The sequence below is a fragment of the Phoca vitulina genome, unplaced genomic scaffold, assembly GCF_004348235.1.
Source record: "Phoca vitulina isolate PV1807 unplaced genomic scaffold, GSC_HSeal_1.0 scaffold59, whole genome shotgun sequence".
NCBI classification, from domain to species: Eukaryota; Metazoa; Chordata; class Mammalia; order Carnivora; family Phocidae; genus Phoca; species Phoca vitulina.
This window is the reverse complement of record NW_022589762.1, coordinates 7,051,802-7,064,722: the sequence shown is the minus strand read 5'-3', so window position 1 is coordinate 7,064,722 and position 12,921 is coordinate 7,051,802. Positions and strand designations below refer to the sequence as shown.

General features: G+C 47.9%; 1 protein-coding gene across 1 annotated transcript in view; it reads left to right on the top strand.

The window, feature by feature from the left end:
- Positions 1 to 12,921, top strand: part of VWF (von Willebrand factor) — a 134,012-nt gene that overhangs the window by 4,739 nt on the left and 116,352 nt on the right. Inside the window, exons 4-5 of the mRNA XM_032390769.1 lie at positions 9,380 to 9,482; positions 10,020 to 10,228. Of these exons, the coding sequence (XP_032246660.1) occupies positions 9,380 to 9,482; positions 10,020 to 10,228 (312 nt within the window). The remainder of the gene's footprint in view (positions 1 to 9,379; positions 9,483 to 10,019; positions 10,229 to 12,921) is intronic.

Sequence of the window (12,921 nt, the reverse complement as noted above, 5' to 3'; positions counted from 1 at the left end):
ACATGTCTTTCTCTGATTGACTTATTTCTAAAGATTTATTTATTTATTTATTTATTTGAGAGAGAGGATGAGAGAGAGAGAGAGCACATGAGAGGGGGGAGGGTCAGAGGGAGAAGCAGACTCCCTGCCGAGCAGGGAGCCCGATGCGGGACTCGATCCAGGGACTCCAGGATCATGACCTGAGCCGAAGGCAGTCGCTTAACCAACTGAGCCACCCAGGCACCCTCTGATTGACTTATTTCGCTCAGCATAACACCCTCCAGTTCCATCCACGTCGTTGCAAATGGCAAGATCTCATTCCTTTTGATGGCTGCATAATATTCCATTGTATATATATACCACATCTTCTTTATCCGTTCATCTGTTGATGGACATCTTGGCTCTTTCCACAGTTTGGCTATTGTGGACATTGCTGCTATAAACATCGGGGTGCACGTACCCCTTCGGATCCCTACATTTGTATCTTTTGACCCCACAAGATTCTTTTTTTTTTTTTTTTTTAGATTTTATTTATTTATTCATGAGAGACAGGGAGAGAGAGAGAGAGAGAGAGAGAGAGGCAGCGGGAGAGAGAGAAGCAGGCTCCCCGCTGAGCAGGGAGCCCGATGCGGGACTCGATCCCAGGACCCTGGGATCATGACCTGAGCCGAAAGCAGACGCTTAACCATCTGAGCCACCCAGGCGCCCCATTGACCCCACAAGATTCTTGCTGAACTCAACCAATCAGACCAGGACAGAGCCTAAGTTGGGGGCCTAATTCAGAGGAGGGCTCGGAGAAGCCTGATTCAGGTTTGGTCAAGGAGAGATTTTGTCAACACCCAGACCCCTATCGAGATGCAGGCAGTGGGGCTCTTGGGGCCGTCACTCCACCAGGCTCCAAGGCTGGATGCAGCCCTCGGGGCTCAGTGTGGGGCCATGCTGTCTGGGAGCTGCATGGGCTGACAGTTGTCGTAACTGGGAGGCTCCTTATGCCTTCACCGCCTGCCCTGCCTCTGCTGGAACCCTGTCTCGGTGTGACTTCAGCGGACTGAGCTTCACTAGGCTGCCATTTTCCTCCTCCTCTGTGAGCCCCCCAAGGGCATGGACCATGTCTCACTCATCTTTGTTTCCTGGTGCTTGGCTCACTGGGGTCTCTGGCAGCACCGAAGTTGGGGGTGAGGTGGGGATTAACAAAGCACAGTGCTGTGTTGTACCGAAGAGTCTGTTTTGTGAAAAGCACGGGCCTGTGAGGAGCCTTGGGGGAGGGGTTTTGGTTGGGCAGAGAGGACAGGGCAGGGGCTGCATGCAGCGGGGACAACCTGGGCACAGGGAACATGCTGGAGGGAGTGCAGCCCAGTGGGGAGGTCAGTGTGGCCGGCACAATGGTTCTAGAAGCACCTGCCTCAGGATGGCCAGGAGGGCTGCTTCGAAACAGGTTGCTGGGCTCCATTGCCAGTTTCTGAGTCAGTGGATCTGGAGTGGGGCCGCAAGGCTCATTTCTAGTAAGTTCCCAGGTGCTGCTGTGGCTGCTGGTTTGGGGACCAAACTTTGAGAAGCATGGGGCTGGGGAGTAGTGGGCAGTAAGGCTGGGTCATGGGGTGAGGCTGAGAGCCTGGTGGGGGAGTTTGTCTCCCGACTCAACAGCAGTGGGGAGCTACTGTAGAGTCTTGTGCAGCTGAAAGGATGAAGAAGGAATTGCTACTTTGCCAAAACGATCCAGAAAGGGAGAAAGGCGGGAGGTAGGGTGATCTTGGCCATGATAACCAGGCAGGGGGTAAAGAGGACCACAGACATCCCCAGGGCATGACAAACGGAGGAAGCCATTCTGAACACTGAACTTGGGGACCCCTCTTGCTTCAGAGGCAGCAGCTGGGGAGTGACTTGGGAGAGCAGTTGCAGAGAAAAAGTACCCCTGCACCTTCCCTGGGAGGCTGAAGGCTGATGACCTCCTGCCTCAGGTGGCCTCAATGTTTATTTTAAGTGGGTTTCTCTACCTTAAAAAGCATAGTGCATTTACAACACCATGGATGGACCTTGAGGGCATTATTCTAAATGAAATAAGTCAGACAGAGAAAGACAAATACTGGATGATTTCACTTACTTGTGGAATCTACAAAAGAAAAGAAAAGAAAAAAAAAAAAACAAGACCCACACTCTTAGAAAAAGAGATCAGATTTGTGGTTATCAGAGGCAGGTGGTCACAAAGTACAAACTTCCGTTTATAAGACAGATAAGTCCTAAAGATGGGATGTACGACATGGTGATTATAGCTAACACTGCTCTATGGTGTGTTTGAAAGTTTCTAAGAGAGCAGATCTTAAAAGTTCTCATCACAAGGCAAAAACTTTTTTCTCTTTTTTGTTTTGTTTCTCAATTAAAAAAAAACCCCATAGTGGCCTCTTGTATCTCCATAAGAAACCCAAAAGTTACTGGAGAGAATATCCAAAATTTACTTATTTTTTTTTTTAAATTAAACTTATTTTCAGCTAATTATTGATTCACATGCAGTTGTAAAAAAAAAAAAATACAAATCTATGTAGCCTTTACCCAGTTTCCCTCATTTGGTAACATTGTACAAAACCATCCTCAACTATCACAGCCAGGAAATTGACATTAAAACCATCTACTGATCATTCTATGTGTACTTAGTTGTTTGCATCTTAAAAAATCATAGTGGGGTTCCATATAGACCCCCTACCTAAGACCCCCCTCCCTAAGATGACTTTGGGGTGTCAGTGGGAATGGACGGTTAAGAGTGATGGGAGAAAGATTTTGAAAGAACAGTGACACCCTCTCTACCCTGTAGCTTTGGGCTTCAGGGGACTTTCCAGGTCGGAGGACCCTATGGAGACACTAGGGGTTGCTGTCTTGACTCCAGCTGTGGACTCCTTACCCTGGAGGTGGATTTGAAACATGTGTAATGAAATCTTGGGGCCAAGCCCAGAGTGCATCTTCTGGGCTCAGGGAGGCAAGCGTCATGTTGGACAAGTCCCCTTCCCTCACTTATACCCCACTCTGGACCCCTCCCCGCTCAGGGCAGGCCTCACAGGCAGGGGAACTCAGGCTGTCACTGTCGCTTCCTCCAGGAAGCCCCCTGACCCCGCTGGCCCTGTCCAGCCCTGGGCTCATCCACTTGCGGGGCCTGGTTGTTTTCCATGCCCAGCACGAGGTCGCTCTGCCCCCAGCAGGAAATGGAAGTGTAGAAAGAGCCACACTTGTGGTCCGAAAGCCGCGTGCCGGTCTGGGCTCCCCCTGGTCACGGAGTGTCCTTAGGGAACTGTGCCTGTGTCCCCAACTTGCCCTTCCTGATTTTTAAGATGGGGATACTGTGAGGATCAAGGGAGAGAAATCATTGACAGGAGTGCAGGGTTACCCCCATCTTAGTGATAGAAAGCAGCCGCCTTAACACAGGGTGTCCACTTATTGGGTGTGAACATGGCGGGGCAAGGAGCTGTAGGGTCCTGAGGGGCTGTTTCTGTCAAGGTCAGGGGGACATTAGTCCTCCTTCCCTGGTGCATCGCTTGGGTTTGTGTCCAAGGCCTGGCCTTTTCTGCCCATCCTTTTCGGGGTTTCGGGGGCCAAGGAGGAACTGCACGGCTGTGTTAAGCCTCTCTGTTTCAAAGCATTTCAGTGGGACCCCCCTTACGCCCACTGGGTCGCTGTTCTGATAACAATTTGTCAGGGGGCAGTTTTCTGGCAGGTAATGGGCCTAAAGCAGCCTATGAGTTCATTACACTTTCTTTTTTTTTAAAGATCTTATTTATATGAGAGAGAGAGAGCATGAGAGGGCACGAATGGGGGGGGGGCAGAGGGAGAGGGAGAAGCAGACCCCCGCTGAGCGCTGCTGCTGGACATGGCAGTTCCAGTTTCCACGTGCATGCCCGTGTCCCCTCCCATACACCTCTGCCCCATTGTTCTCCAATGACATCCTGTTTCCTTGCTTCCAAACCACAAATTCCCATTCCTCTCGAGTGCCTGTGGACCTTATTCACATCCTGGGTAAAGTGTTTATGTCTAAGCATGAAGGACCACCTGGTGCAAGGGGAGGGGGGGCCCTTTCCTCCATCCTGGCTCTTGGTCAGGCAGGTCCAGGCAGGCCAGAGCTATGGGTCTCCTGGCCCACCGGCACAGGCACCAGGGGGAGAGACCCCTGGAGTCCTGGTGCCCCCTGTTCAGAGAGACCGCTCTTCCTCAGGCAAGCTGCGGGAGTTCCCGCGCCAGCCCAGAGAAAGCCGTAGACAAAGCGGACCCCGTGCTGAGTCACTTACCCGGAGGAGCCTTAGTTTCCACGTTAGTAAATGGTGCTATTAGACCAGATCCCTGTTTCTCCGGGTTTGGAAGATGATCACCTGCATCAGAATCACAGGAGTGGAGGTGAAGTGTTTGTTAGAAATGCGCATTAGTGAGTTTCACATTCTAAGGTCCAGGAAAGCACCCCGATCTGACTCTGGTTCCAGCTGCCAGCTTGCTCCCCAGTACGCTTCCCCTCCAACATGGGGGGGGGAAGCCTTGTTCCCTCAAGTAGCCCCCTCGGTCACTGAGTTCAAGAGGCCAGGTGAGAGACAGAGCCATGGGGAGAACTTCCCTGGTTTGCTCTGGCCTCTTGCGGTGGACACCCAGCCCATCATCTCCCCTTGGTTATAGGAAGTTGCACCCCTGCGCATCTGTGGAGTGTGGGGAGTCCCTCCTGGGCTCACCGGCAATTTTTAACGGCTCATCTTCCTAATGGCTGCCCATCATCGGATTCTCCCCTGAGTTCTGCAGGGAGGGAAGGAAGCAAATAAAATATAAGGCTAATCTGGAATTCTCTCCTGCATTAATGGTTAACTGAATCCAGAGCACTCAGATGCCCCATTAGGCAGCTTTGTGTTTCAAAAGATTTAGCCTTGAAGTCAGAAAACCTGTGGATGGGCTCCGCCTCATGTTAACAGCATAAACCAGTGGTTCTCAACCTGGGTGATTTTCTCCCAGAGGATATTTGGCAGTATCTGAGACATTTCGGATTGTCACAACTTGTGGGTGGTTGCTACTGGCACAGAGGGGGTGGAGGTTAGGGGTCCTGCTAATTACCCTACCATACGCTAGAAGGCCCCCACTACAAAAAAGTGCCTGGGGGCACCTGGGTGGCTCAGTCGGGTTAAGCGTCTGCCTTTGGCTCAGGTCATGATCTCAGGATCTTGGGTTCGAGTCCTGCATCGGGCTCCCTGCTCAGCAGGGAGTTGGCTTCTCCCTCTCCCTCTGCCCCTGTCCCCGTTGCTCATGCTCTGTCTCTGTCTCTCTCAAATAAATAAATAAAATCTTAAAAAAAAAAGAAGTGTCTGGCCCCAAATGTCAATATTGCTGGGGTGGACAAACCACGTTGTAAATTTAGGCTTCAGTTTCTCTATCTATAAAGTGGAGTCAGTCTAGATCAGTGTTTTTCAAACTGAGTCACAACGTATGGATTTAAAATTAATGGCTGTAACCAGCATTTAAAGAAATTAAATGGAACAGAATAGAAAACCTTAGAAGGTGTCAGAGTGCATGGCACATGGGAAGGGTAAGTGATATGAAATGTGTGAGTGTATGCATACTGCGTCATGAAGTCAACTGTGTTTTTATTCCGCTTTCTGGGTAAAAATGTTTTAAAGCCACCTGTTTAGACCATCCCCAAGAGCCTTCTCGCTGCCATGGTGTTTTTCTTTCTTTCTCTCTTTTTTTTAAAGATTTTTATTTATTATTTATTTATTTATTTATTTATTTTTATTATATTCAGTTAGCCACTGTATTAAAGATTTTTATTTTTAAGTAAACTCTACACCCAACACGGGGCTCGAACCCACGACCCCAAGATCAAGAGTCGCATGCTCTTCCAACTGTGCCAGCCAGGTGCCCCCACGGTGTGTTTTTCTGTATTGAAGTCTTCTTCAGGGCACACTTTCCAAAATCTTCTTGCTGCCCTCCTGCTTTGGGTGTGGAGTGACTGCTCTTAGGGCCTCCTTCAGATGTTCAGTGTCAGGAATCCCGTAGGCTCCTCGCAGTTCAGTCCTCAACAAGGGTCCCAATCCCAGCTCCCCTGGGGTCGCTGGACAAGTGAAGATCCTGGGCAGCCAGCCCCACCTCCCCTGACAGGGCTCTGCCTCACACAGTCTCTGCTCAGCAGGTGCTCCCTGGCTTACTAATGCTGATCCTTCCCCGGGCACACAGAGCCAGCTCTTCAAATACTTAAACCAGCACGTGGTCTGAGTCCTGACTCTCTCACCACTCACTGGCTCCATGACAATGGGCATGTTACCCCAAGTGTAGCCACCTGGGTGGACCCAAGTCCCATGGTCTGTGAGGTCAGGCTGCCTTCATTATTTACTTGCAAAGGGTGGGGGCTCCCATGCATCCCCACACAGTGGGAGCCTATCACCCTTACTGGGGTAGTGAGCTCCGGCTTTCCCACCGCACCTGCCCTCCGTGGAGCAAGCGACCATTTGGGTGATTCTATATCCCCGAAAGCTCTGAAGAGCTGCAGATCTGCAGCTGCAGGGTGGTGGCCTACCCCAAGCTGCCTGATTGCATCGAGAACGTTCCCTACCCACCCTCCAACCACATGCTCCCTGGCTGACTCGTTCTCCAGAGCCCTTTTGAATCCCCATGAGAAGGTGGGAGATTCTGCAAGGAGAGGCGCACAGGGATTCCTCTTGTTTCCAGGAAGGAGATGCCTTTGGCTCAGAGGCAACATACTGGTTGAGTTACCCAGTGAGGCAGGGACAGGACCACCCATCCGTATGCTCTGTGACATTGGGCATGATGGCAAGGAAAATTGTGTTGATGAGGAGACAGGTTCTGTGGTCATAAGGGACCAGAGCCCCCGACTTCTTGGGCTCATCGTCCACCCTTTCCCACAGGCAGGTGGTGAATGGAACTGTGCCTGGGTGATGGAGCTGTGCATGGGTAGGCTCAGCTCCAGAACAGGCCAGGAGAGGAGCTGCGAAGGCCCAGAGGCACGGAAGGCTCCGGGGAGGGACTGCCAACTGGAGGTGGTCACCAGACTGTCCCATTTGCTTGTTTTTTTTCAAGATTTTACTGTGGAAATGTCCAAGTATTCAGAAACGTTCAAAGAATAAGACAGCGAACACGCATATGCCCACCACTCAGATTCTACCATTAATGTTTAATTCTGTTTGTCTGATCACCTATCTATGTGGTTGTGTTTGTTTTTCTTTGGCTAATTTCCTGCCGTCAGAAAGTTTGCTTAACTGTTTAAAGATTTGCTTGCTGCAAAACTGTTCTAAGTGCAAATGCAGAGCAGGCAAGCTCCTCAGGCAAACAGGACAAAACCCCCTCTAATGTGGTTGGTGTCTCGTTTTCCTCCTGACAGTGTTGGTCCAGAGCTCTGCAGACTGTGGTTTGTGTGCTGTGGGTGGTCTGTGGGCCTTTCCTGGGGGCCCCTGAGCTGCTAAGAGTGGATCATTCAGGAAGCTATTCTTAGAATGGGCCAGTTTTTTACGTGTGACTCTCTCACTGAAATCTCACCAGAAGCGACTACATTTTCTGCTTGGCACATGCGTGCGTACGTGCGTGTGTGTGTGCGTGTGCGCCATAGCTCATCGCTGTCCTCTAGCAGCTCGGTCCAGCTCAGGCCTCAGCTGGGGAACTCCTCTCTGACTTTGTCAGTGGCCCAAGCCATGGCAGCAGCACCTCATGCCAACAAACCTCCTCGTCTGCTCTTAGTTCCACAGATTTTTTTTTTTTTAAGATTTTATTTATTTATTTGAGAGAGAGAGAGAGCAAGCACAAGCAGGGGGAGTGGGAGAAGCAGGCTCCCCGCTGAGCAGGGAGCCCGATGCGGGGCTCAATCCCAGGACCCTGGGATCATGACCTGAGCCGAAGGCAGACGCTCAACCAACTGAGCCACCCAGGCACCCCAGTTCCACAGACATTCTTACCTCTTCTTTTGCTGAGCGGCTGGAGCCCACACTCTTCTAGGAGAGGGAATATTTCATTTTCAAGGTTAACCTTTCGGCCTGGGTCCTTTGCCCCATTTCTGCAGGATCCCTCAGTCACTGAGCCCCATCTTTGACCCCCTTTTCTCCAGCATCTTCCATCTGCATGTGCACTGCTGCCTTTCATCTTCCCTATTTTCAGCAACTTCTGGGTCTCTGAGGCTGGAGACTCAGACTCCGCATGGTTCCTTCTGACTCCTTCACCTCCCGTGGCCAGTCAGAATCTTTGAAGAGGATGGGATTAGTCTCCATGGTGCTGCAGCAACTGGGGCTCCTGCTTGTTTTCCTGCTTTCAGGTCACTGCCCCCACCCTGGCCTCTGTGTTTGCCCCTCACAACTGAACCCTTGTTCAGAGATGATTTTCTCATGTGTTCGCCTATTCACACATCTCTCATGGCAATATTGATCATTTATTGCCTCCTTCCTGAGTTTCTCACGTGGCGTGAGGCACTTTGCCAGCAGGATCTCTAAAGGCCTCCCAGAGCATCAAATTCAGTAACCTGAAACAGAACTCATGACTCTCCATTTTATTTTATTTTTTTAAAAAAGCTTATTTATTTATTTGTCAGAGACAGAGAGAGAGGGAGAAAGAGAAAGAGAGAGAGCACAAGCAGGGGAAGCAGCAGGCAGAGGGAGAAGCAGGCTCCCTGCCAAGCAAGGAGCCCCATGTGGGGCTCGATCCAGGACTCCCAGGACCCCGGGATCATGACCTGAGCTGAAGGCAGACGCTTAACAGACTGAGCCGCCCAGGCACCCCAGGAATCTCCATTTTAAACAAAGAGCCCAGGGATTCTGGTTTGGGCTGTCCTAAGAGAACATTTTACATAACTCTATCCTAAGGTACCTATTACAGATAACTCACAATGTTGCTTTTATGTGCCGCCTTACAGTATGGTCAATTATTGCCTGCTTATCTTACTTAGAGTGTAAGCTCCCAGGGGTGCCTGGGTGGCTCAGTCAGTTAAGGGTCTGCCTTTGGCTCAGGTCATGATCCCAGGGTCCTGGGATTGAGCCCCTCATCGGGCTCCCAGCTCAGCGGGGAGTCTGCTTCTCCCTCTGCCTGCCGCTCCCCCTGCTTGTACACTCCTTTTCTCTCTCTCTGTCAAATAGATGGATAAAATCTTAAAAAAAAAAAAAAAAAGATTGTAAGCTCCCAGAAGAAGGGGTCATGCTTTTATAGTTTTCTTTTGAGAAATAGAAGAGACTGTTAGCGGGCTATGTATCCAGAAGGCTTCAATAAATATTTTTAGATGAATGGAAAAATGAGTGAGTAAATGATATTTTTCAGAAGATTTTTATTGCCCATTTAAGTCCTTGGGGTAGGGGGAGTTTTCCACGGAGATGAGATTCGTGATGTACATAAGATGATTAGAAATAAATGTCCTGTCTTGGTAATAATCACTGACACTGACTCTTTTCTCTTTCAGGGGGCTTCCAAAATGGCAAGAGAGTGAGCCTCTCCGTGTATCTCGGAGAATTTTTTGGCATCCATTTGTTTGTCAATGGTACCGTGCTGCAGGGGACCCAAAAGTAAGTCAGAAGCCTGGAATGTCTGGAATGTCCGAGTTAAAAAAGATAGGACGTGGGGTAGGGAGTTCGCCTGGGTGTCTCAGTTGCTTAAGTGTCTGTCTTTGGCTCAGGTCATGATCCTGGGGTCTTGGGATCAGCCCTGTATCAGGCTCCCTGCTTAGTGGGGAGCCTGCTTCTCCCTCTCCCTCTGCCGCTCCCCCTGCTTGTGCTCTCTCTCTGTCTTACTCTGCACTCTCCTTCTCTAATAAATAAATAAAATCTTAAAAAAAAAAAAAGGACCCTAGGGATCCCTCTTGCAACCTCTTGTTTTTTCAGCTGAGGGTGCTGGGCCCCCGAGAGAGGAAGTAAATGTGCCCAGGGAAAGCGAGAGGCAGGGCTTGGCGGGGGGAGCCCCGTGTCCCGACTCCCGGTCTAGGCCCTCAGCGACTTTGCACCAAGGTCCCAACGCTGGAGCATGGATTTGGGGTTGAAAGGTGGGAGGGACACCCAGGAAACGCATGAGAAGCCGGCTTCCAGAGCTCATCCTTGTCCCTCCAGCATCTCTATGCCCTATGCCTCCAACGGGCTGTACCTGGAGACCGAGGCTGGATACTACAAGCTGTCCAGTGAGGCCTACGGCTTTGTGGCCAGAATTGATGGCAGTGGCAACTTTCAAGTCCTGCTGTCAGACAGATACTTCAACAAGACCTGTGGGCTCTGTGGCGACTATAACATCTTTGCCGAGGATGACTTCAGGACACAAGAAGGTAAGCGTCTGTTGATACCATTTCCCTGGAGTTGTGGTCATGCTTGTCATTTCCCCGCTTACAAACCTTCAGTAATATGCCCCCAGGCATGTCTTGTTTATCCTGCCAACCTTAACTCTGAGCATTCCACCCCACTGCCTAGACGTCCCCCCAAACCACACCTTGGAGGTTGGTTGGTTCAACTTGGAATTGCCCACAGCAGGTTACACAGGATAGATGGTTGGTAGATGCTGGATGGTTTGAACAGACCCTCTGGAATGAGTTCAATAGAACTTCATGGAGGAAGTCTATAAAGGGTGATCCACTGTCCAAAAAGGCCAGTCTCGGTGTGTGTTTGTGAGCAACAGAAGGTAACATGGACAATGCGGAAACCACTCCTCATCTTTAATCTTCTTTTGGTAACTTCAATTACATAAACATTTAATGAGTGATGCTCCCTTACAAAAGCTGAACATTTGTACCTAAGTTCTTCTTCTTCCTTATGACCCAACTACCCTATGATTAAGGGGTAAACATCTAAAGAAACGGCTGACCATTCCTTTCATTTCACTGCATATGTTGGAAAATAGTAAGATCATTTGTTTTTGTCTTCTCCAGCACTGATTTCTCGCTTTGTATCATCCTATATGTACATTTAAGGCTATACATTTTCCTCTAAATGCCATCTTAGCCACACCAATTTGATATTTTCATTTTCATTTAGTTCTTTGGATTTTCTAATTGCCATTGAATTCTTTCTTAACCTGTAGAGTGTGTTCAAAATTTCCAGATGTTTAGAATTTCTAAAGTTATCTTTTGTAACTAAATTGATTTCTAATTTAGAAATTTGAGGAGATTTGTTTGTGGCCTCCTACATGATCTTTTTTGCAATTCTAGGTATGCTCCAAGAGAATGTATTCTCTGATTGGTGCAGGATTCTATATATACTTGTTGAATTAAGTTTGTTAATTGTGTTATGCAAATATTCTATATATTTACTACTTTTTGTCTTCTTCAACTACCCATTACTAAGAGAGTTGTATTAAATTTTTCTACAGTGGTGAAGAATATGTCAATTTCTTTGTGTAATTCTATCAAGTTTCCTTTATATATTTTGAGCCTTTACAATTAGATTTTAGAAATATTGAATCTAGTGAACTGTTCCTTTTAATGTAATGACTCGTCATTTTTAACAATACCTTATGCCTTAAAATCTGACATTAATATATAGGCACCTCACCTTTTTTTAGGTTAGTATTTGCTTGACATACATTTTTTCACACTTTCAACCAGTCTGTGTGGTTTTATTTCAGATGTATTGCATGAAAGAAGCACATAGCTGGATTTTATTATTATTATTTTTAAAAGTCAGATTTATCGAGGTATAATTTACATACAGTGAAGGCCACCCTTCCAGGTCTAAGAGCTTTCACGAAAGTGGAGAGCCGTGTAACTTCCACAAACTATGGAACAGTGTCCTCCATCCAGAATTCTTGTGCTCCTTTGTAGGTGAGCTCTCCCTGAGCCCCTAGCCCTGGTAGCCACTGACCTTTTTTCTGTTCCTATAGTTTTGATTTTTTCAAAATTCATGTAACTGTAATCATACTGCACTTGGAGTATTTTGCCTTCTATGTCCAGCTTCTTTCACTTAACATCATCCACTAGGGATCCATCTGTGTTGTTGCATGTATCAAGAGATCGTTCCTGTTTGTTGTTGAAGGGTACTACCACAATGTGCTTATCCATGCACCCAGGAAAGGACATTTTGTCGTGTCTAGTCTTTGGCAATTATGGATAAAGCTGCTATAAGCATTCATGCAGGGGCACCTGGGTGGCTTAGTCGGCTAGGCATCCAACTCTTGATTTCAGCTCAGGTCATGATCTCAGGGTCGTGAGATCAAGCTCCGTGCTGGCGTGGGGACTGCTTAAGATTCTCTCTCTCCTTCTCCCTCTGCCCCTCCCCCCCAAAAAAATTCACATATAGGGTTTTTTTCTCCTCCATTTAAAAAATTGTGGTAAACACACATAAAATGACATTTACTGTCTTATTCATTTTTCAGTGCACACTTCAGTGGCATTAAGTACATTCACATTATGATGCAACCAGTCACAGTGTCTGTCTCTGGAACTCTTTTTCTCTTGCAGAACTGAAACTCTATACCCACTCAGCAATAACTTCCTGTTCTTCCCTCCTCTTCCCCAGCCCCTGGCCACCACCAGTCTACTTTCTGTCTCTGTGATTCTGACTACTCCAAGTACCTCATGTAAATGGAGTCATACAGTATTTGTCTTTTTGTGACTGGCTTATTTCGCTTAGCACAATGTCTTTACAATTCATCCATGCGTTGTGGCATATGTCAGAATTTCCTTTTTTTGTATTTAAATCATTTATTTCAACACAGGCATTGTTTTAAATTTGCACCTTGTTTGGTAACATATTTCAGCATCTAGAGAACAGGTTTGAGAACAACAACATAGAAGGATTATTTGTCAACAGTTTAACAAAAGTGCTTACGGCCCGTTTGTTTCAGAAACACAGATGTGCCAGTCACAAAGAGCCATGAAGGAAGTGGTAATACACTCACAAATTTGCTTGGAAAGTACAAGATTACATATTTACCCTGTACATGTAAGTGGGATATTCTGAAGCAGTATTGCTATTATTAACAATAAACCCTTAGGAAGAAAGTCACTTTTTTATTGCCATATAATCA